General features: G+C 43.4%; 1 protein-coding gene across 2 annotated transcripts in view; it reads left to right on the top strand.

Moving 5' to 3' along the window:
* Positions 1-22,470, top strand: part of DRD4 (dopamine receptor D4) — a 131,269-nt gene extending 108,799 nt beyond the window's left edge. For both annotated transcript variants that reach the window (XM_088471054.1, XM_088471053.1), the window contains one exon: positions 21,589-22,470. In XM_088471054.1, coding sequence (XP_088327180.1) covers positions 21,589-21,791 — 203 coding nt within the window. In that variant the 3' untranslated portion in view covers positions 21,792-22,470. The remainder of the gene's footprint in view (positions 1-21,588) is intronic.
* The last annotated feature ends 1,409 nt before the right edge of the window (positions 22,471-23,879 follow it).

The raw sequence follows: 23,879 nt of genomic DNA, 5'->3' as shown, positions 1-23,879 counted from the left end.
GTGATTTCTTAGGTAACCATGAGTCCATTTTCCCATCAGTAGTCATATTGCTATTAAAGCTACTTGGAGCTAAAAAGCTTTTCAGATTTCTATTTTTTTTTTAAAACTATACTAGGTTTTGGTGCAATGATATTAGACAATATTGGATCCAAATGTAGAATTTTATAGTTTCTATTAATTATAGAACTAATACGCCTAGATTCATTATTAAATTGAGAGATAAATAGTAACAAAGTATCTTTTTGTATTCGCTTTAATTTCTCTTGATCTACTTGTAAGCTCGATTGTTTTTTCCTTTTTGTTCTCATCGGAATTAGTCGTATTATTTATATAAGTATCAGTACCCAATATAATTTTATTTCTATGAATTGTTTCTGCATGGATTTTTGCTTCCTCTATCAATCCCAAGGGGTAACCCCTGTCTATAAAATTTTCCTTTAATTTATTTGCATTTACTTCAAAGTCGATGTCTCTAGTACAATTGTGTCTAATCCTGCCCATTTGACTCTTTGGGATATTTTGAACCCATGGGCGGTGATAACCGCTGGTATAATGCAGATAGGAGCTACAGTCTACGTTTTTTGTATAGAGAGTCGAGATTATTCTATCATCAACTACTGATAATGTGACGTCCAAAAAATGAATCGACAAGTGACTAAAATGTGAGGTAAATTTTAAATTCATCATATTGCTATTTAAAAAAATCAGTGAAGTGAGTAGCTGAATCATAATCCCCATCTCAAATAAAGAAAAGGTCATCAATGTAACGGCCATAGAACACCATGCTCGCTCCCGCTGGTCCATCCCATGTATATAGATCTTCAAAGGCGCCCATATAGATATTGGCGAAGCTGGGAGCGAATCTGGTGCCCATGGCCGTTCCATGAATTTGTAAGTAGTGGGTGGAGTCAAAAATAAAATTATTACATGTCAAAATAAATCGTATACAATTCAACAGGAAGTTACGTTGCTCCTCAGAGGTGTTAACATCATTAGTCAATATCTTCTCAACCGCAGAAATACCTGCCTCATGAGGAATGTTGGTATAAAGTGCCTGAACGTCCAGGGTAAGAAAACTATAACCCTGATGCCATGTGATAGTCTTTAATTTCTCTAATAAATCAATAGTGTCCCGGATGTGTGATCTCTGAGCAGCAACGTGACCCTGCAAAAAGTGATCAACAAAACAAGACAAATTAGAAGTAAGTGATTCTATACCCGAAATAATAGGACGCCAGGTGGTGTAACTAAAGATTTGTGGATTTTGGGTAAATAATAAAACACTGGTGTGATAGGGTGATGCACAAATAAAAAGTGAAATTCGTCATTGTTGATGATATTGTCATCTCGTGCCTTTTCTAATAATATCTTAAGCTCTTTCTGATAAGACAATGTTGGGTCACTACCCAAAGATTGATAGAAGGATGCATCCTGAAGCTGTCTCAGAGCCTCCTTTGCATAATCCTGCCTGTTCAGGATGACGACTCCGCCGCCCTTGTCGACCGATTTAATTACAATCGAGTCATCATCCTGAAGAGTCCTGAGAGCCATCCTCTCTCCATAGGACAAATTCCTCTTCCCTAGATCTTTTTTAGGGTTTCCATTACACAACATCTGAAATTCTCTTAATGTATTTTTATAAAACAGCTGAATATTTACACTTTTATGATTCAGAGGAAAAAAATTAGATTTTTTCTTAAATTTATTCCTATCTGGGTCTACCCGTGGATCTTGCGTGTCATAAATTTTGATCTCCTGTTCACTGATTTCACCTTCTGCCCGTAATGCCTCCAACATGGAGATGCATTCTAAGTCATCTACATCTAAAATTATTGGGTCGTCACACACCTCCAATCTATCTTTTTTAATTTTAGAGTAGAAATATCGTTGTCTACATAATGACCTTACATAGTGGTTAAGCTCTGAAAAAAGAGTAAAAAGATTGGGGTTTGCACTAGGGGCAAAATTTAGGCCTTTTGAGAGAAGCTGCATTTCGGATTCATTTAGGGATCTATCTGATAGATTGAAAATACCTTACCCATCTAGTGGAACCTTGGGCGTCTGAGATCTCCTTCTGCCCAATCCTCTTTCCCCTATATCTCTTATTCTTTTTGGTGTTCTCACCTGAAGGGGTAGATATCGATTGTGATATGACGATATCCTCCAATCTTTTTCTCGATTCAGAAAATCCCGTTTTCTTTGTGGCTGATTATTTCTATTTTTAGGTCTAGCCCCTAGGTTGTTTTTAGGGGAGAAGTTGTAGTTCCTTTCATTTCTGACCAAATGTGAGTCAAAGGGTAATTCAGGAACATTCTCTATCTCACTTTCCCTATTTGTTTCCACTAATGTATGTGGTGGTTTTACCCTCTGATAGTGAGTAGATTGTGGTCGGGAAAAAGGTCTCCTGGAATTTCTTTTATGCTGTATGTAGGAGTCTTTATCATCTCTTAGCAGTTTTCTTTTTTTCTTTATTACCAGTTCCCTTTCAAAACTAGAAACTTTTATACCCAATTCAGACTCACGTCTTTTGAATTCTGGGTCATCTTTAAAGGCCAAGAGTTCTTTCTGAACCTGTTCTATTTCACCATTTAACTTATCCATTTTCCTTTTTCTATAGCCAACTAAAGCTTTTAATAGAGAAATAGAACAACATTTCAACGCCACTTCCCAATCTTTAGTTAGTTCATGGTCATCATTAATAGATAAATGTTTATTTATCAGTAAGCCTTTTGGAATCCTATCAAGTTCAATATATTTAGACCAAAAAATGCTGTCTAACCAATGTCTAGTTTCAGCTAGCAACAATGTTTCCAATTCAAGAAAGCCTTGATTCAAATCTGGCTCTATATCAATCATGGCATTGTCAGATTCAAACCTAGACATAAAATCCTCTCTTCTATTCATCCTATCCTTAATCCACATAAACTCTGTCATGTTGAGTCTCTGACTAGAAAGCGGCTGGGCTGACAATTTCAAAGTGAACCACACCCACACACAAAAACCTAAGCGCTAATCAGTCAGAGACTCAGATGTTGAATATCGGTGCAGCAGTAAATAAGGAGGTAATTGCCAACCTCACTAAAAAATATATAGGAAAAAGAGTTTACTGCGCTCCAATAATGTTGCAGGGACACAGGGAAAACACAAATCACGTGAGTATTCAAAGGTTAATTGAAGAACTGTAATAGACACAATAGCAATAAGAATATGAATAAATCGATATGACAATGCGCTTCAATGATTAGTGGTTATAAAAATAAATAAATTAAAACATGAAATAATATAAAAACAATAATATCAAACATAAATTCACCAAAAAGGGACAACAAAAGGAGTTGATCAGGCTCCAATAATGTGTCCCCAGTATCACCTGTAGAAGTTAGAATACTTAAAAACAATTGATTAGCTGGAGAATCAATGCTATAATGAATGTGTACTATAAACCAGGTTAATACATAGAGAAACCTGATATATGTGCACACTCTCCCTCTATATAGATAGACCTCAGTGCTACTAGCCTTTCATTGAAATGAGCCACCAGATATATCCAGTTCACATATAGTGTATTCAGCTATATATAAAGCTGCTAATACAATCTGATATTCTGTAATGGGGTGTAAATGCTGATCCTTTTATAATAAATTGAATAGCACAAATGTTATTGTACAAGGATGATAGCAAAGCCGGTAGTGTGCTTGTAAAAAAATGGGTGAAATAGCACAGTCTCTGAGCATCAGAGAAAATGTACCTTTGGGTAGCTCAGCGTAATGAGCTATTAGCTGATATCCAGCAACAGTGTAACAAGAAAATCATCCTCTCTAATTAGCGTTATTCACCGTCTGGAGAACAGATGTAATGACAATGCTGACCAATATGGGGCTGATGTCTCCTTTTGTCGGACAAATGCTGTGGACGGAGACCCCGCTCATCTCTAATCATAATTTTATCATAAGATAAATTTTATATGCTGGAGGTGCTCCCTGGAATTGAGTAACTAGAACTCACAAAGTTACAATAAAAAAACCAATCATCGGTATAGTGTTATTCCTGATCCCTCTCTCATCCCGGTGTCCACTCATAGAAGACCCTGGACAGCAAAGGGGACCAGGTACTTGTACTCCGTACTTACTATTTAGATTTCTATGGGGTTATGTGACACAACATGATATTATCTGCCTATAGTATGTTATACTATTTAATTATGTCATCCGGGATTGTTATACTGATATAAATCAGTATCAGGTCATCTGGGATATTCTTACACCTACAGGGAGGTCTTTACTCTCCCCTTTTTTCAGAGTACTCTGTTAGCATTTCATGTGTATATATATATATATATATATATTTTTTTTTTTTTTTTTTTTGGTTACATTGAGGTAGTATCCAACTCGGCAATAGGATAAAATAATTTGTTGCAAGCCGGGGATCATTTGCATATGTGTTTGTGTTTGACCACACATGGTATATGAATTTGGGATGATACTCAGCAAACACGCTATTATCACACTAAATGTATACATTCATCTCAAATGACCGAGTGATTATCATTACATACAGTTCTAATTTATGAGTTATTTCCAATTATTATTTACAATTTTTATATGTCATACGAACTGTACCTGACCCTGTTATTATAATATATTATGTACCCATCAGGAGCTATATGAGCATATGAATTCAAACAAGCATAGTCACCACATACTTTATGCTAATTCTTATTATAGATATATTTTTATAACTTCATGAGATTAATTGCTAAGGGAGCTCGATTAGATATTTTATAAATGAGCACAACAAATCCCTATTTTTTTATTGGAAATATATTAAAAGCTAATTTTTAATTATACTAATAAATCATTTATGTACAAAAGAGTGCCCAACAAAGGAATCACTATACTGATGATTGTTTTTTCCAATTATTGTTACTTTTTGAGTTCTAAGTGTGTATTTTACATGATAGTGTTGTGTCCCGGAGCTAGACACTACTTTGGAGATAAAAATAAAGCTTCAAAGTATGCAGAGTGATGCCTCTTCTGCTTTCTATCATGTGCCACTTGGGCAGTGAACTATAGATGAGATAGAGCAGTATTCACCTGGTCACATCTGCTGTCAGTATCATTACTCTGTCCCTATGCCTGACATCTGTGAAAACAGAAATGTCAGGAATTGAGTTCAACTGATGAAAGTGTGAGGAAAGTAGAAAAGAAAGTTATACTTCAACATTATTGTAAGAGTGCCCCACAAAGGGAGTTTATTTTCTTCTTTTGCTAATAACACTGTGTCCTTGCCAGATCTCTTGCATTGCTTGCACAGACTCTTGTCCTGCCCTGGTTGCAGCACCCCAGGTATGCTGACTGGAGGTCACTGTGCCAGGCGGTGGCAGACACACAGTACTGTACAGCGACCTCTCCAGAGTCCTCTCCCCTCCACACAGCCACTCTCAGCGGCGGCATTATAACGCTGGGTCTCCAGCTTCTCACTGCTCGCACAGTACCACTATGTGATCTGCCCAGCATCTTACATCAGATGCTCTCTCCATCAAAGAGGATACAGAGAGCCAGATGCAGAGAACAGTTATTGCTGTGCCGGCTTAGGCTAGGTACCCACTACATGATGTGTGTACCTAGTGATGGGATGATGTGATGGAACAATATATTGCGCTGTCCGTACACACTACACCATGCTGTGTAAGATGGCGCAATGTGCCGTTCCATGCCGCATTTAGCAGCATGGTGTCGTTCATTACATCGTCCCATCTGCCGTGCAGCACATCAGGTGGAAACATGATGAATTACACACGTGACTCTGCAATTGAGCGTAGACACTAAGCAATGTAAACATTATGTCATTCCAATTTGCCTGAAAATTATATAATGTCCAATATATTGGAGGGCTTATGGAAATTTGCATATGTGCAAAAATGTTTCTCCTACTGTAGGTAAAGAGATATTAAATAAAATGCTCTATAGCCCATGCATCTCATATCAGAGATCCTGCAGTTTAATACTAAATACATATATAAGGAAATCATATTATCAGCAGAAAATATTATTTCAGCTACTACATTAACATATATAAAGAAGAACCCATGTGTGGGATTATACAGAAGTGTGCACACTACTACGCACTGGTAAATAAATCCCTGTGTACAAACATATGCAAACACACCTATAGCCCATATAAAAAATATCATTATAAAGTTACTAATACAAAACACCACTAATCACCAATTTAATATATACACATATACAGTGCTATTTTTCAGCAGGAACAAGCAGGAGCTCAGGCCCTGATTCAGAGCCGGATTCTATGACAGAGCGCTCGCTCTGAATCAGGGCCGGTCTTTTTATTTTTTTAGAACGGCCTCCTGGCCGCTCGCATAGCTGTGGGTGACCACCCACAGCTATAGTGAGCGGCCATGATGATGGTCGCAATGGTCAAGACCATCGCGACCATCGGGCTTGCGACGAGACCCTTGTGGTAGGGTCTTGTGGCCACAAGCCCCAGAGAGCTTGCTCAAACAGAGCCGAAAGCTCTCCCACTGACATCACTTGTGATGTCAGTGGGGCCGCCCCCAGACGGTAGGCATTCTCATGGGAACGCCTCCGTCTGGGCAGCCACCCTCCCGGCCCGCCCACCAAAGGGGGCGTGCTGTCACTCAACATCGACAGCACGCCCCCTTTGGTACGAGACCCTGAGCGACGGATTGCCCGTCGCTATCTGGGTCTCGCGCATGCGCACGACAGAGCAGGCTCCGTCGTGCGCATGCACTCTGGGCCACCATCGACCCGGTTGCGAGCGCTCAGCGCTTGCGACCGGGTCTGAATCAGGCCCTCAGTTCCTCAACCTCTCATTAACTATGATGTAATGTCCTGGGCCAAAATGAATTTTACATATAATACGTTTTATTTTAAAGTCCCTTTTGAGTGCCTTCATTTCTAAATACTATATATATAATTATATACATATATAATATATATAAAACTGTTTTTCTATAGCTCCACCCCCAGTATCTCCATCCCCAGTAGCTGAACCTATTTTTCCAGAAACATAGCCCTGTATGTATATATATATATATATATATATAACAGGTTGACCTGCCATCTTCACAAACCACTAAGGTACCCAGTGTACATTCTCCATTCCAGTGACAGAATTTGTTCTAAGCAACATGCTTACAGTATTACACTCCATCTGGCTTCTTTCTCTATAAAATAAGGCCACAATCACCTCCAAAAAATACTTGGCTACCGGTTTGTCAGTGGTTTTATTTACAAGTACAAGATGGACGGAAGACCTATGTTGAGTCAACTTTTCTTTAAAGGTCCTTATTGTCTTCTCAACATAAGTGAGTCCACATGGGAATTTCAATATATAGATGACATGGTCCACACTACGTGTAAATTTGCAATTGATGCCAATCTTTCTACCCATATGGGAATGACAGAAACAGGTGCCAACCAGTGGCATCACAAGGGGGGTGCAGGCTGCATCCAGGTGTCACCCGCCGAGGGGTGACACCAAAGTGCCGACTCCTTATCACTTATCACTGTTACAATATACACCATGTTTGTTTTTCGTGTCTTTTCTACCCAATAGTGTGAAAAGACAATTGTTTCACTATTTGTTTAGTATCAGTAGGTGATTATTTCCCATTTAATTTGGGTATGGATACCATTTTTAATTACTGTCTGAAATAGATTTACATTGATTAACTGTTCAATGAATACAATGGAAGCACATGGTATGATTCCGCAGGCACCTAATTATTGAGAGAATCCACTCTCTGCAAACAAATAGGGGTGTTCTACGTACTCCAATGAAGTATGAAGAATTTTTATAAAGTGGATTAAAAGTTATGTTTTAACAAACTATTTATGGACTGATATAGAGTGCGCTCCTGAATAATCAGTACTTTTCTTTTTCCTTATGTGTTATACTAGCTATGCTCTCAGTGCAAGGTGTGCAGTGCAGTGCCCTACGCAAAACACAGGGGTCCATGTGCACCACACACCCTGCTCTCATTATAAATACACCTATGATTCCAACTGTCTTTCCCCACATGCCCCTGGTGTTTTTTATCTGTCAGTGTTCCTCACAGTGACTGTTGTAGGAAACACTTGTTGTCCATGTATGAGTAAGAAAACAACCTGGGCAAAATTTCGGAGCATGTACTAAGCTGGCAGGAAAAGCACTGCCTTATAGGCACTGCATAATATAGTCACACACAATGTGGCTGTACTAGCTGCGGGCAGTGGCGGAAGCCTGATTTACTACCTCATGCTAATGGTAAATGTGCAAGACTAATGCGGGGGTTCGCCATACTTACTGCCAGAGCAGTAGCATGGAACCATGACGCCCGGAGAAAGTGCATGTCATAGCGCCCAACCCCCCCACCCCACCCCACCCTGAATGCTTCAGTGATCTGACATTAAGGGGTAGCTGCTTTGGCACTGCTTTATTTATATATAGCACCTAGGACCTGACTTTTATCTAATTTGAATCATTGTTATTAGTCAATAGAGGAGATTGTATTATATTTTCTGATCATTTAACTTAAACTGACAGAGTACATGTGCTAGAGTTAGATTCCACAGGGTGCACAGCTTATTACTGCAATTACTGCCCCAAGCAGCTATCACTGGAGTGAGAATACCTATGGGAAGCTCCCTCCTCAGCTATGCTCTAACTTTGCAAATTTACATTGCACCTATATTAATGTATCATGTTATGTCTACCACCATTATTATTATTTCAGGTCTCCTAATATTTTTTTAAAGACCTTTCAAATAACACTGTGTGGTCATGCCTGGGAATATCTCATTACTTTAAATAGCAAAGCAGTGATAATTGAAGTTCAGGATTTTACCTCAGATGTGTAACTATTAAGTCCTTTGAAGCACAATGAATGAATTAATGAATGAATGAGGAGAGAAGGAGGGAGGGGATCAAAGAGGAGAGGGGAGAGGAAAGTGCTGATAAGAGAGGGGAGGTGTCAGAGGCCAACACGAAAGGAGAGGGGGAGGGCAAAGCCAATCAGAGAGGGTCAGTGACAGAAGCCATTAAGAAAAGGGGAGGATAGGGGCAAAGCCAATCAGAGAGGACCAGTGACAGAAGCCAATAAGAAAAGGAGAGGAGAGACGCAAAGCCAGTCAGAGAGGGCCAGTGACAGAAGCCAATAAAAAAAGGAGAGGAGAGGAGTGGTGACAGAAGCCAGTAAGAAAAGGAGAGGAGAGGGGTGGTCACAGAAGCCAATAAGGAGAGGAGAGGAGTGGTGACAGAAGTCAATAAGAATGGAGAGGTGATGGACAAAGTCGATCAGAGAGGGGTGGTGACAGAAGCCAATAAGAAAGGAGAGGTCAGGGATAAAGAGCCGATCACAGGGTAGAGAGGGGAGGGAATTAAAGAGGTGAGAAGTGAATGTAATCAATCTGACAGGAAAGGGGCGGTGACAAGATGATCACAGAGGAGGGAGGGCCGAGGGGAGGTAATCTGGGCAGCTTGAGGGAGCATGAAATGTAGAAACGGATCTCAGATCTGTAACTTATTTAGGATATAGAGCAAACAAACCGAAATAAAACTAACAGGCGGCCGTCATACTGTGCAGCGCCCCATGAATTCCGGAACTCTGAATGGCGCTCTCTGTCCATTTTGGCGCCCGGAGCTCATGCTCCACTGGAACCACCACCGCTACCCCCTGCTTACTGCAAGGGCACATGGCAGCTGGGAAAGTGGGCGGTGCAGGGGGTGTGGTGGCACGATTGATTTTGTATAGCGGGGCCAGGGCTAAGATGACGCGATTCACTGGAACTGCATCAATGCCCCCCCTGGACTGCCCACTTGTGGTCTGCTGCGTGTGTGTGTGGGGGGTGTTTGGTGCGAGCAGGTGGAGGGGAGCACGCGGGGGGGGTGCGGGCTGTGGAGGAGGGTGTGGGAGACTTGCCTACTTTTTGGATGGATGGGAGTGCCACCCGGCCATTCTGGGAGTGTAGGCAAGTATGGGGTTCGTACATCTGCAAGAGGAAACCCGGCCAGCCCATGATTTTACACCAGTCTCCACAGCGATCATCATTAGTATTAGCAGTTGCAGCAGCCTCATGCTAGGTGCAAGAAATCCCTTCCCCGTAGGCATGACTCAATCACATAGAGCTTTAGCTACACTTCCTACAGACTTCCACCAGTCAGGGCAGTTATGTTTGATCACATTGTCACCACGCAGTTCCAGCCATATATCGCAATAAGACAAATACGGCCAAGTTCTATCCAACTCAAAATGGGAGGGAATTCCAATCTGCACATGCGCTGTATGCAAAACCTCAGCCTTTGTGAGGAGGATGAATCTCTGTTCTCGGCTGCAATCAGGCCTCTGGTGTTTTTACAGTACATATAGATGAGCTAGGTATTGGCTTCATTTACACTGGCCACAAATCAGATGTTGTGTATTTTAGATAAGTTGTTATACTTGATTTTTATAATACGATGCTCTCACACTGTGGGCCGTATTGAATTTGAGGCGAAAACCCATTATCGGCGATAAATTATCGCTGATTAAGTCATTTTCGCCTATTGTCATTCTCTTCGGGGATAATGACAATAAATAGGGATAATTTTTCGCCAGCCTTTAGCAGGCAAAAAAAATTGCAGAATTGGGGTTTAGGGGTGCAGGCTTAAAAAAAATAGCCTGCACCCCTGGGAATGGCCCCTAAAAATGATCTGTGTCAAAGAAAGTAAAAAAAAAAATAGAGACACACCAAAAAAATTAGTTACATTTTGGGGTAAAAAAAAAATTATGGGGAACACAGTTTTAACCTAACAAAATCAATTCAGGGGGGGTTCCCAAGTATGCGGCAAGTGTTTTAAAGAATGCGGGTAGTAGCGGCAGGTGCATTTTGACAGAAACAGGTGCCAACCAGTGGCATCACAAGGGGGGTGCAGGCTGCATAAAGGTGTCACCCACCGAGAGGTGACACCAAAGTGCCGACTCCCCCTCAGTGAGTGGAGCTGGGTGTTGCACTGTAGCATTACGTGCAGCACTCGGCAACTGACACAGTGAGGGAGTCGGCACTGCAAATACACTGGTCCCCGGGGGCTAGTCCACACCTCCGGGACCCCCCCTGAGAGACAAAAAAGGGGGGTTCGGGTCACTAGGCCATGCCCCCTATCTGTGAGGCACACATTCTTTTTACCGGCACTAGTCTATGCACCGCACCAGGTGTCACCCAGTGAAGGGACGCCACTTGTGCCAACCATTAATGACCTACATATGGCACAGTTTTTGCAGGTTACACATGTCAAAAAAACCCCTAAGTGCTCTTCTTCACCTCTACTTCCCAGGTGGTAAAAAATACCTGCCGTGGCTATTTAAAAAACATACTTACCTTCCGCAGGCCAAAGCGGGGGTACCCATAGTGATCCCCCATGTCAGGACATCATTAAAGGGGTCCCTGGATTATTTCCCGAAAATTCCCTATTTTCTCCCGATACTTATCTTTCCGCTGGGTCCCGTTTTCGCTCCTTTCTAATTCGGGGATAAAACAGGCACGCTCCCGATACTTTATCCCTGCAAAACCTCCAATGTGGAGCGAAGAGTCCAGCACGGACTTTTCGCTCTAATATTGAATACGGGCCTGTGTGAGAGCAGCCACCGTGCACTTCTCACTTACATTGCTTTAATACATTTTTGTGTAAAGTTGCATTTATACCTGTTTCTATGCATACAGTATGTTCCCTGAGATTGCATTCGTGTGAGCCTCTGATATTCGTACTTCATGGGTCCGGTTTGCTTTAATAAATGCCTATTGCATTTGCCTGACTATACACGTTCACCTACAGTAGTTAATTTGTGTGCTGCTGTGCAGCCCAATCTGCAAATCACATCTTTGTATAAAGTACCGGAAGATATTTATTGCTGCAGTGAAGTCAGCAGACGTCCCCTGCCTTCTGCTAATGATTAGTAAGGGCTGCTGACATCATTGAGCTTCTAAATCACTAAGTGACTGTGAGCTCCATTCCCAACATCACAGTTTAGTAAAGCTTATTTTAAAAATAGATATTTGTCATTTATGTTGGACCTTATGAAAATCCCATACCTAGGAATAATGGAGCTGTCAGTAGAATGAATTAAATTCTTGAATGTGTCATGGATTCTGTATTTCATTTTCAACTGTTACCAGTCTGAACCAATGACTGGTTCATTTATGTGCTCCTACAGTTGTGCTTCACAACAGACAGCAAACAGGCCAGTTTTGATTTTGAAAAATAAATGGGACCAACATACTCTGTTTGCCGGACTCGCCTTTTTTATGTGTGAATGGTTTGACCGTGCTAATTCAAACAAGCGAGTTTCAAACTTGCACGTGATTGAATTGCACTGTGGGCCCGATTCAGACCCGCTCGCTAGATGCCGTCAGCTGCCAAAGAATGCAAATCCCGTGATCGCACAGCGAGACATTAGCACAGCCACTATGTCTTGGCGTGCGATCGCGGTGTGTATTTAGATGCCCACCAACCTGTCTTAAGATGCCCACTTTCCTTTAGTGATGCATGTCATCTCCAGGAATTGTATGCAACAATCGGTAACATCGAGTACCATTGGACTCATACACAGCACTTGTGGCTGACCATACCCTACCGCAAGCAATGCGAGTGCTTCAGTGTGTAATTCAGCCATGTGACGTGTATTATGATGCTGCATCTTAATTATGCACGCCTCTGAAACGGCGTTAAGATGCTCAGACACGCCTGTGATCGCACCACCACACCCCCGTTTTCATCGACCAACCCCTGTCATCACCCACAAACAGCTCGTCCTGTCACTCATTCTAGCAAGGCTTCTATGTTCAAGTGGCGATCGCTTTGCGATTGCTTGGACTGGTTCGCACACACGCACTGTGTCTTATACACAGATTGCAAACATCGGCAGGCTACGTGCAAACGCAGCCTAGCGAACGGGTCTGAATCAGGCCCTGTGTCCCATGTGAAATGTGTCATGGTTGCAGGCACGCCAAGGGGCCACCTAGCTCTATATGAAGATAAAGTACTTACTCAACAGTGTATATACATCCTGAGGCACAACTAGCAGGGAAAGGTGGGTCATGTGCCCCGGGTGACAGAAGGAGCAGGGAAGGAGAGCAGTCAGCACAGGGTTATTCTTTACCATGTGCTGCAGCAATAGGCTGCATGGCCCATCTCCCCTGTCTCTGCGTGGCCCCTTCTCCTCCTCACTGCAACCAATGGAAATCAATCACAGCGCATGCTTAGCACGACTCGTACACAATCACAGTACAAAAATAATCGCTCAACTCTGCAAACATCGTCAATGCAGCCACCTCTGAATCAGGCCCTGAGATAGGTAAGTAGGGGGTTAGTGTACATTCATAGAATTAATGGGGCTAATTAATAATGGGGATTATGAAGGTAATTATTGTAAAGGATTAATTATAATAATTACATTGTATAGAGTAGTTAGGATGATGCTTAAGTAGTAAATAGTTTTTGTGGAAGGGTTTATTATTGATGAGGGAATTATACTACAATGCTATCAAAAATAGACTTTGCATTTTATACTGTTTACTGATGCTCTCGGTTTTATACGGTGGTCACTAATGCTCTCTGTATTATATAGTGGACACTGATGCTCTCTGTTTTACACGATGGTTACTGATGCTCTCTGTATTATATGGTGATCAGAAATACTCTATATTACATAGCAGTCATATAGTATTCTTTGGCGGTCACTGATGCTCTCTGTATAATATGGTGGTCACTGATGCTTTCTATATTACATGGTTGTCACTGATGCTCTATGTATTGTATGGCAGTCACTGATTCTTTCTGCTTTATATATTGGTCACTGATGCGCTCTGCATTATATGATGGTCACTAATTCTCTCTGTATTATATGGTGGTCACTGATGCTCTCTGTATTATTTTGCAGTCAATATGATGTTCTCTATATTATATGGTGGTTACTGTTGCTCTCTGTATTATATAGCAGTCACTGATGTTCGCTGCATTATATGGTGGGCACTGTGATATTTTCTGTCACTGTGCTGTTTATATGGTGCCTAACCCTAATGTTAACATTCTGACAATATCAAAACTTCACCTGTCAACATTCTGAGAATGTCGACCACTGGTCTGTCAACATTTTAACAATGGCGACATCATAACTGTCGACATTTGTCAACATTGTTTTTGTCGCCCTTTTCACAACATCCCAAATACTCCTACATGCACATCAGACTTTCCCACAAGCCCATCAGACAACTCAACGTGCCCCTTATATGCTATTAGACATTGCCACTTTCCCCTACATGCCCATCAGATACACTGCATGCTTTCATACCTCCCATAATGCCCCTTACATGTCAGTCATATCAACCCACATGCCATCAGACTTCATCCACATGTCATCAGACCTCCCCATGCTCTTTATATGCAGATCAGAAGTTCCCACATGCCCCTTATATGCCCAGCAGATATGCCTTCATGCCATTTATATGCACAGCGGATGTCACCACGTGCCTCATGCTATGTACATGTTCCCCTGTGCCAGTGGCGTAAATTCATCCCAGACACCCGGAGGCAAGTTATAATAGCTGCTGACACTGTAACGTAGCATTTCGCAGGCAGATACACCCGCAGTAACACACAGAATATAGGCATGCCACAGATCATTTTAATCAGCAGACGCTGCTTGTGCATTCTGTTCACATTGCTGTGCATATAAGATGCATTTGAAGGGAAAAATTAGCACAAAAAGATGTTCAGCGCTACCGAGTCACTCTGCGCTCTTGTGTAATGTTTCGCACGAATAATAGATAGATGTATGTGGACACATCTGTATGCATTAGTCACAGATAAGATAGTGACCTGTATGATGCCATTAGCATGAGGCTCAGAGTCCTCCTGATGGAGGTGAAAGCCACCTGATGTGGGGTGGGGAGTCCTCCTGATACCACTGATGGAGGGGAGTTTAAGTGAAAATACTGTAAGACTGCCACTGTGGTGGGACTACAAATCACAAAATGCCCAGTCTACCGCTGACTGCATCACATGCCGGGAAGTTGCTCCACCAAAGATCTGCCCCCCAGACTCAGTTGCTGGTGCCCCAGGCCCCGTCTCCCATGCCCTCTTACCTGCAGCTCCATTCAATACATCCTTGGTGAAATCCAGAATGAAATCCAGCCGAGTCTATCTTCGGGCCAGACCCTCAGGACTCTACTGCACGAGTCCGCGGGAGGAGTGGGATGGAGAGTTGTGGGTGTGGGGGGCACCAGTACTGTTCTATGGGTCCATGGCTAGGGCTTTCACCAGGGAGGAGTGGGATGAGATATTGTTGGTGAGGGGATGCACTGGGACTGCTGCACGGGTCCGAACCAAGGCTAGGGCTGTGCCAGGGAGGAGTGACTCTGAGAATTGTGGGTGAGGGGGCGCCGGACGTGTCTCACTGACATAAGAAGCTGCTGAGTAGTGACACCAATGTGTAGGGACAGGGCTATAGATAGACGTAGGCAGCAGCTGACGGTCTGGCACGGAGCTCTCTACTAGTGTAGGGTGGCTTCTCAGGTGTCGGGAAGAGGTGCCATGTATTGTGCGGCTGTGATGGTACACTCTGGGTACATGGTTACAGCCCCTAGTGGGGTGAATATATTGTGGGATATGGAGGAGCGGCCCCTTCAGTGCTGGAGCCCGGTGGCAGGAGCCTCCATTGTCTCCCAAAGTTCTGCCCCTGCCCTGTGTCCCTTATATGCAATGTGTCCCAATACCCTTTACATACCCATCAGATGTCCCCCCAATGTCCCTTATATATCCATCAGATGTCCCCACAAAATGTTATGTGCCCAAAAATATATTTCCCCTCTCTCTCCTCCCCTTGCCTTGTGTTGCTAGATTCTATGCTGAGAGGCGGGAGAGTAGAATCTCCTCCTCTCTGTGCTCTGATTGGAGAACTGTGGAAGCATTGCTAGAACTTCCCCTGCTGCTGTCTGTGTGAAGGAGCCAGTCTTACTCGTGCTTGCATTAACCATTGCAGTACCACAATGCTTCACAGTGCAGAGACCAATAACAATGCCCTAAATGGGTTGTTCTGCCTTGTGAATATCTATCTATCTATCTATCTATCTATCTATCTATCTATCATGTAAAGATGTCATTGGCTTGCTTATCTGCAAATCTTCTGCACTGTCTCTCAAATTCATACTTTATTCCTATATCTAGATTTTCTCCTCAAACTCTTCCCAGCCACACCATGACCATGTGTTCATCCAATTCCTCCACCACTCAGTGTCTACTTGATCCTATGCTTTGCCCCCTTCTTCCACCTTTATAATTTCCCCCTTATCTCCTCCACCTCCTCTTCCTTTATCTCCCCTCCTCTGTCTGCCTTCCTCTCTCTCTCCTCTCCCATTACTCCACATTTGTTCTCTTCTACCCCACCTGGGTCCTACTACCCCACCACTAATCCTTCCTCCAAACCTCCTCTCCATGCCATGCCACCCCACCTCCATCCACATCTCATTAAACTCCCTCCATGCCCACCACCTTCAGGTTCCCTTCCCAACACTGGTGCCCACACAATCTGTCCACTACATTCATCTCTGTAACCCAAATTAATCTCACCTTCTCATCACAGCAACCCTGATAATCTCATTCACATCTCTCCCATAAACACTGTCCCTCTATCTTGTGCCCTCTGGAATGCCAGATCAGTCTGTAATAAACTGGTTCCCACCCATGACCTTTACATTTCCAAAAACTTGCATCTCCTAGCCATTACTGAAACCTGGATTTCACCCTCTGACACCACTTCCCATGCAGCTCTCTCTTCTGGGGGCCTCACCTTCTCTCACACACCTCGGCACAGGGGTCGCCATGGTGGTGGTGTGGGGGTCCTTCTATCCCCAGGTTACTCCTACCAACTCCTACCCTCTGAACCATCCCTTACATTCTCTACATTTGAGATTCATTCTATATGCCTCTTCCAACCAGTACACCTCCGAGTAGCTGTCATTTACATCCCCCTGGTCCTCCCTCTAAGTTCCTTGACAACTTTGCTTCCTGGCTCCATCACTTTCTCTCCTCTGACCTCCCCTCCATTATCCTTGGTGACTTCAATATTCCAATTGATAATCCCACAGAATCCTGAGCTTCCAAACTCCTTACCCTCACATCCTCATTTGGTCTCTCCCAATGGACCTCCGTACCCTCACATGTGAGTGGACACTCACTTGATCTAGTCTTCACTCACAGTTGTAATATTTCTGATTATTCCAACTCCCCCTTCTCTCTTTTAACCTATCTCTCTCTCTTACCTCTCCTCTACCTCCTAAGGCCACCATCACTAAGCGTAACATTGAGGCTATCACTGCTCTCTCCTGGATGTTCTCCTACCTCTCTGACCAGTCATTCTCTGTCTCTTCTCATGACTCCTCTTCCCCACCACAGCCTCTTACAGTAGGTGTTCCCCAAGGTTCCGTTTTTGAACCTCTACTATTCTCCCTCTATACGTCTTCTCTAGGTGAACTCATCAGCTCTTTTGACCTCCATTATCATCTCTATGCTGATGATACTCAGATCTACCTTTCCTCCCCTGACCTCTCCCCCTCTCTCCTCACTCATATCTCCAATAGTCTCTCTGCTGTCTTTCTTGGATGTCCCAGCGATTTCTTAAACCTAATATGTCTAAGACTGAGCTGATCATTTTTGCATCCTCCAACATAACCTCACTTCCCACTATTTCTTTAACAATTGATGGCACAACTATCTCTTCTAGCCCCAAAGTGCGCTGTCTTGGAGTTATCCTGGACTCCTCCCTCTCCTACAATCCACATATCCAGAGACTCTCACAGTCCTGTCATTTCCATCTCAAAAATATTTCCAAGATTAGACCCTTTCTCACCCAGGATGCCACCAAAACCCTCATACACTCGATGGTCATATCCAGATTGGACTACTGTAAACTCCTCCTATCTGGCCTCCCCAACTCCCATCTCTCTCCTCTCCAGTCTGTCCTCAATGTTGCCGCTCGACTCATCTTCCTGTCCAAATGCTCTACATCTGCCTCCCCTCTCCTACAAGCCCTCCACTGGCTCCCCTTCCCTCTTAGAACCCAATTCAAGGTTCTCACACTCGCTTACAAAGCCCTCACCCATTCCCCTCCCATTTACATCTCTGACCTCATCTCCCTTCCCTCTCCTGTCCGCCCTCTTCGCTCAACTAATGCACGCTGCCTCTCATGCCAACTGATTACTTCCTCCCACTACCACCTCCAAGATTTTGCCCGTGCTGCTCCCGACCTTTGGAACTCTCTCCCTCTCCCTATCAGACTCTCCACCTTTATGCAATCCTCCAAACGGGCTCTCAAGACCCACTACTTCATCAAAGCCTTCCAACTCGCATCCTAACTTGCTGCAACATGCTCCTTCCTCCCTGTTTACCCCATCTGTGTCATACCTGTTTGTCTGCCTCTCCCCATTAGAATGTAAATGTACCAGCAGGGCCTCTACCCTCTTGTGCTTCTCCTTACTTTACCTTCATCTACATCTTACCCCCCCACCAGGGCACCTAACACTTGGTTGCTTACGCTCTGTTGCATATCTAGGTGTTATGGTCACTAATGTAGCAATGTATATTATCCATGTCCTTGTCCTATATTGTATTGTAAGTCACTTGTCAAATTATTTGTTTATGTACTATGTAAGGTGCTGCGGAACACTTGTGGTGCCATATAAATAAAGGATAATAATAATTGGTGGCACTCAGGAAATAAAGAGTTAAATTGTCCTATCTTGGATGACCTATGGAAAAATTCCTCTTATGCCCCTTAGTTTTCCATGAGAGATCAAGAGAGTATTTGTGATTGTACTCTTGGCTTTATCTTAACCCATGGCAAAGACACTGACTTGCCTGCTTTGTTGGGTTATTTTTAAATCCTCAAGATAAGATAGTAGGCTTTTTTCATTTTGGTAAAAACTGTTTGCACACTAAGGTTCAGAAGATTCTCTTTGTTATGCTGGAGAAGTTTCACTGCTCCAATTCCTTCTTTCTTTTCCCTTCCCTTCTTTTATTTCCCAATTGTCTTTGTTGTTTGTTTCGTCTGTTTTAATGGCCAACTTTCAGATGCTGACGCTTGTTATATGATTCTTAACAATACTGTTGAACCAGAAATCTTGTGGTAAACAGTTCTTTGTTTTTCCTTATGTTTTTTTAATTTAATTAAATATTATAGAAAAAGAAATGATCAATAAGTCACCCATAGTTTTATTATTTTATACATCACTCTTAAGCTTTAACTAACTAATAAATAAGACACAAACAACTGTATAGAATTGGTAAAAGATGTCACCGACAAATTTATTATATGAAATTAGAATTGTTAATTAGTCCTGGTGGCGAAAAAGCAGTGCTACCTCGGTCCACAGATCATAATTAATTGAACGGTTTACCAAAATGGGGTGGTTTTCTCCACCCCCTGCGCAAGATTTCCTGGGTAGAACCACCTCCCCTTAACTAGCATAGTGCTGGCCCCTCCCTAGGATGAAGCTAATAGGCTAACTAGATAATGATTGGCAACTGACCTCAACCAATTATAAACCATCAACAAAACCAGCTCTAACTAGTTCTGTACTCAATAAAAAAAGAGTGTGCTTATATCTTCTCAAGCTTATTCAAGCATTCAAATATTTTTTAATCAGCAAGGTCAGACCAAGGGTATAGTTTAACTTCTATAACATGAACAAAATGAGTGATCTGGCACTAACTTCAATGAAGGTTCGCGTTAGTGCGTTAGTACAGTGTATGATAGATGGTTTGTGTTACTGGTCACTCATTTGTGTATTGCACAGGCAGACATAGTTATAGCAGTATGAGATATCACCATGACAGCTATTTATATGCTAAATCTGCTTTATTGCGGTGACAATTTGTTTTTTTCATTCTATACTTTCCGAATAGAGGAAATTAACTACAGTACATAGGGTCTGATCCAGCAAGGATCGCTATTCTGCTTATACGCACGCAACACAGTTGCTAATATCAGCGGTGATATGTAAATGTTTGCATTCGCATTGCGATCACAGCCTGACATAAGGACGCCCACTTCCCTTTACTCACATCCAACATAGCGAAACAATCTGTAACATCGGACCCATATGCAAGGTTAAGGCAGGTCAGACCTCACTCAGGAATTGGTTACTTCTGCGCACGCTATAAGACCTCGGGCTGTAACTGGTATCACAGTGGATAATGTATGCACGCCCACGCAACAGCGTTGAAATGCACTGGCATGCCTGCGTTTGCCAGACCACCCCCCCATCACCACCCACAAACGGAACTTCCTGTCAATCACTATGTCATCGCAGACCCGATCGCAACGTCTGGTACGCACACTGCGATGCATACGCATGTGCAGTGCAAATTAATCGTCCGATTGCGTGCATTTAAGCAACTGCGTTCCTTGCTGAATCAGGCCCATAACACACACACACAATATATACTTTGATCTACTTTTAAGGTGACACAATAAAATTCTCACAGTTACTGTTAGGGCCTGATTCAGACCCGCTCGCAAGCGGGTCAATGGTGGGGCATTGCGCACGTGCGGCATGCGCAATGCGCGTGCGCAAGCCCCGGAGCGAGAGAGAAATTCTCTTGCTCCGGGGCTCTCTACAAACGGGGCAGCTGTCGATGTTGATCGACAGCTCACCATGTTTTGTAGGCGGGGTGGGGGGCTGGACAAACATTTGTGGGCGGCCCTACTGACATCACGAGTGATGTCAGTAGTGAGCTTCTGGCTCTATTAGAGCCGGAAGCTCACTGGGGCTTGCAGCAGACGAGACCCTACCACAAAGGTCTTGTCGCAAGCCTGATGGTCGCGATGGCTGCGAGCGAGCGGCCAGGAGGCTGGGTTATTTAAAACAAAGCAGCCGCCCTGATTCAGAGCGAGCGCTCGCTTTTTGCGAGCGGCTCTGAATCAGGCCCTTAGTGTGCTTTGAGCTCTCATCCCGGCTCATTATACTGTATCCATCACTTTAGTCACTTGGGGTGATCTTCTAAAATGCCTTAAATGTGAATAAGATAAGTGTAGACATCCAAATCAACCAAGTGGCCTTTCGCTTCCACTGGTCTAACTGAGCAAAACGTAACGCTGACTGGTACCTAGCGGTTACTGCACATTTAGACTATTAATCAACCTCAGTAAAAATAAAACATATTTTCAAACATAATCCAACATCTATCTGTGGCACCAGACGGCCAGATGGAAACACAGGTTGGCCCCCAAGCTGAGTAATGGGATGAGCTCACAGGTGGATAGGTGGTCACACATTGGTGGGTAATTTTGATCATTTTAGTGCTGTCAACAGAAAATCATCTTTCCCAAAATTGTTTCAAACCATTTTTACAGGATTCTTTTGAGCATCTCTTTTTTACCCCGTTTTGAGCCCAAACACCCAGCTGCAGTAACTATGATGGCAGGACAGCAAAATTGTTCTTATGTTTTATTGCTATGTATTCTTTCCTCTTACATTGTATCCTGTTCATGTTGTCTTGCTGATTTCATTGTTTACTAATTTTCTCTCTTGCTAGGTACATTTCTCTTCTGCTGGACACCTTTCTTCGTGGTGCACATCACCCGGGCTCTGTGCGAGACGTGCTATATCCCTGAGCCGCTCTTCAGCACTGTCACATGGTTGGGATACGTCAATAGTGCTCTGAACCCCGTCATCTACACCATATTCAACACAGAGTTTAGGAACTATTTTCGCAAAGTGCTTCGGTTGTGCTGCTGACCCATCTGGACTTTGGACAGCGCACAGGGTCAAGTGTCCTCCTGACCTTGTTAGGATCATATATCACATCAGTTGCTCTGAAGTTCACTGTGGACTTAAATTGAGAGCTTGTTATTGACTCAGCTGCGTTTGGGTGACTGACTTTACATGATAAATTGTAGGAGTCTCTCGCAGGACATGGAGAATGCTACAAATCGCCATACCGCTATGGTGAGCCAGAGGAAGCTCTGGAAATCTCCTCAGTATATTTACATTGAAAAGCTACAAAACTCTGTCATGAATGTTTTTACAAATGCTACAAATTGAGTTCAGGTAACCAGTAGAAATGGATAATCTTCTGTTGTAGTTTCAAACTTCTATGGCTGCTGATTCCAAGACCCCAATTTTGGGCTCTAGGACTTATTTTGACTTATTATACAGATCTCTTAGTAAAGTTTGGTTGTAAACGGCTTTCCATGTGTGGAAGTATGTACTAACATTCCCTTGTTAACTCTACAAACATAACCCCTTTCTGCTGTGCAGACCCAGGGTGCCGACATATATGTCCACAAAAGCCATCATCTTAGTGAGGGGTCTTTGAAACAAACTATATCGTTTTGTCACCTGATGGCCCTAAACAGAACTGCCAGAATGTATGTTTCCATGACGACGCAGGACAGGAGAAAGATTTTGTATAGTTCAATAAACGGATTGTTTTTTTATTAAAATGTTTCCTCTCTTACTGGATGTGAGTACAGGGTACAGGGGATCATTAGAGTTGAGTGGAAATCCTCATCCATAACAGTGTTGTATTGCATATACTTCCAAGCAAAAGGGAATGCATATATGTATCTTCAATTTACAAACTCTTAAAATCTGCAGGGGACAGGCAAGTACAGTAATGATGTGTTCATGTAATGGACGTATACTCAGATATGCCTTTAAGGTAGTTTATCTCTTGCTGAGTGCTGACGATGCGTACTCACGCGCATCGTTAGCAACATTGCCCGTCTGACCTGCATGCAGGTCCGACGACTGATACTGATGCAGCATGGCCCCCGCTCTCGTGCAGTCGCTCCCGGCATCGGCAAGTGTGTTTGAACTTGTCAATGCCAGGACCCACCGCTCACGACATCGGCTGGGTACACATCGTTAAGTGTGTACCGAGCTTAAGTCTTTGTTCTTTACACTAATTTCAATAGGACTGAAGGTTTTATATTTAAATAAATATGAAGGAGATTAAACCATGAGGTGTTTCTCTGGAATCAACATGGTCGGCGGAATCAAATCCCGACAGCGGAAGCACGGCAGGGGTGAAGATCCCGAAGCTACAAAAGGTAAGTACAACTAACCCTATTCTCCCTCCTAACCCTCCTTTAGGGTTGCCTAACCCTAACCCCCCCTAAGTGCCTAAACTTAACGCCCCATTCCCCACAGCTTAAACCTAAGTCTGCCAGTGGGTGCCTAACCCTAACCTCCCACCAGGGGTGCCTAACCCTAACCCCCCCTTCCCCTAGCCTAACCTTCCCAGGGGGGGCTGTCTAACCATAACTCCCCCCCCCCGGGAGCCCCTAATCCCCCCCCCCCGCGCGGCTGTCCACGCCCGGTGCCCGGCTTACCTTTGATCGGTATGCCGGGTGTCAGGCTCCCGGCGTAGGTCTAATGACAGGTGTCAGGATTTCGACGCCTGTCATTAGTTCCTTGCCGGGATTTGACAGTCTGGAAGCCGGCGGTCGGCATTGCGACCGTCGACTTCCTGACTGCATCCCGTTTCTCTGTCTATTGCCTCTTTAATATGTTGGAGTTGTTAAGACTAAGAATGCTAATTGTGGTTTTCTACTGTCCTATAGGATTGTTAGGGGATGTTTGTGGAATCTTAGCTGATGCTAGCAGGTGCAAGGTTTCTTGGTGCCCTAGGCAAAATTCTAGCCTACCGCCCCTACGCCTACTATTATTAACCACTTTCCAGTCAATCACAAGGCTGCAGTCCAAATGCACTGGTGTCTTATGCAGAATGCTATCCAGACTCCCAACTATTTTTGCAGTCTAGATAAAGTACACAATCAAGGGTGTTGGAGTCATACTCTCCTACCTGTTCTTATAGCTTTC

The sequence above is a fragment of the Taudactylus pleione genome, unplaced genomic scaffold (genome assembly GCF_031769625.1).
Source record: "Taudactylus pleione unplaced genomic scaffold, aTauple2 ptg000109l, whole genome shotgun sequence".
In the NCBI taxonomy this organism is placed as follows: domain Eukaryota; kingdom Metazoa; phylum Chordata; class Amphibia; order Anura; family Myobatrachidae; genus Taudactylus; species Taudactylus pleione.
Note: the sequence above shows the minus strand (reverse complement) of the source record. Positions and strands in the feature narration are given on the sequence as shown.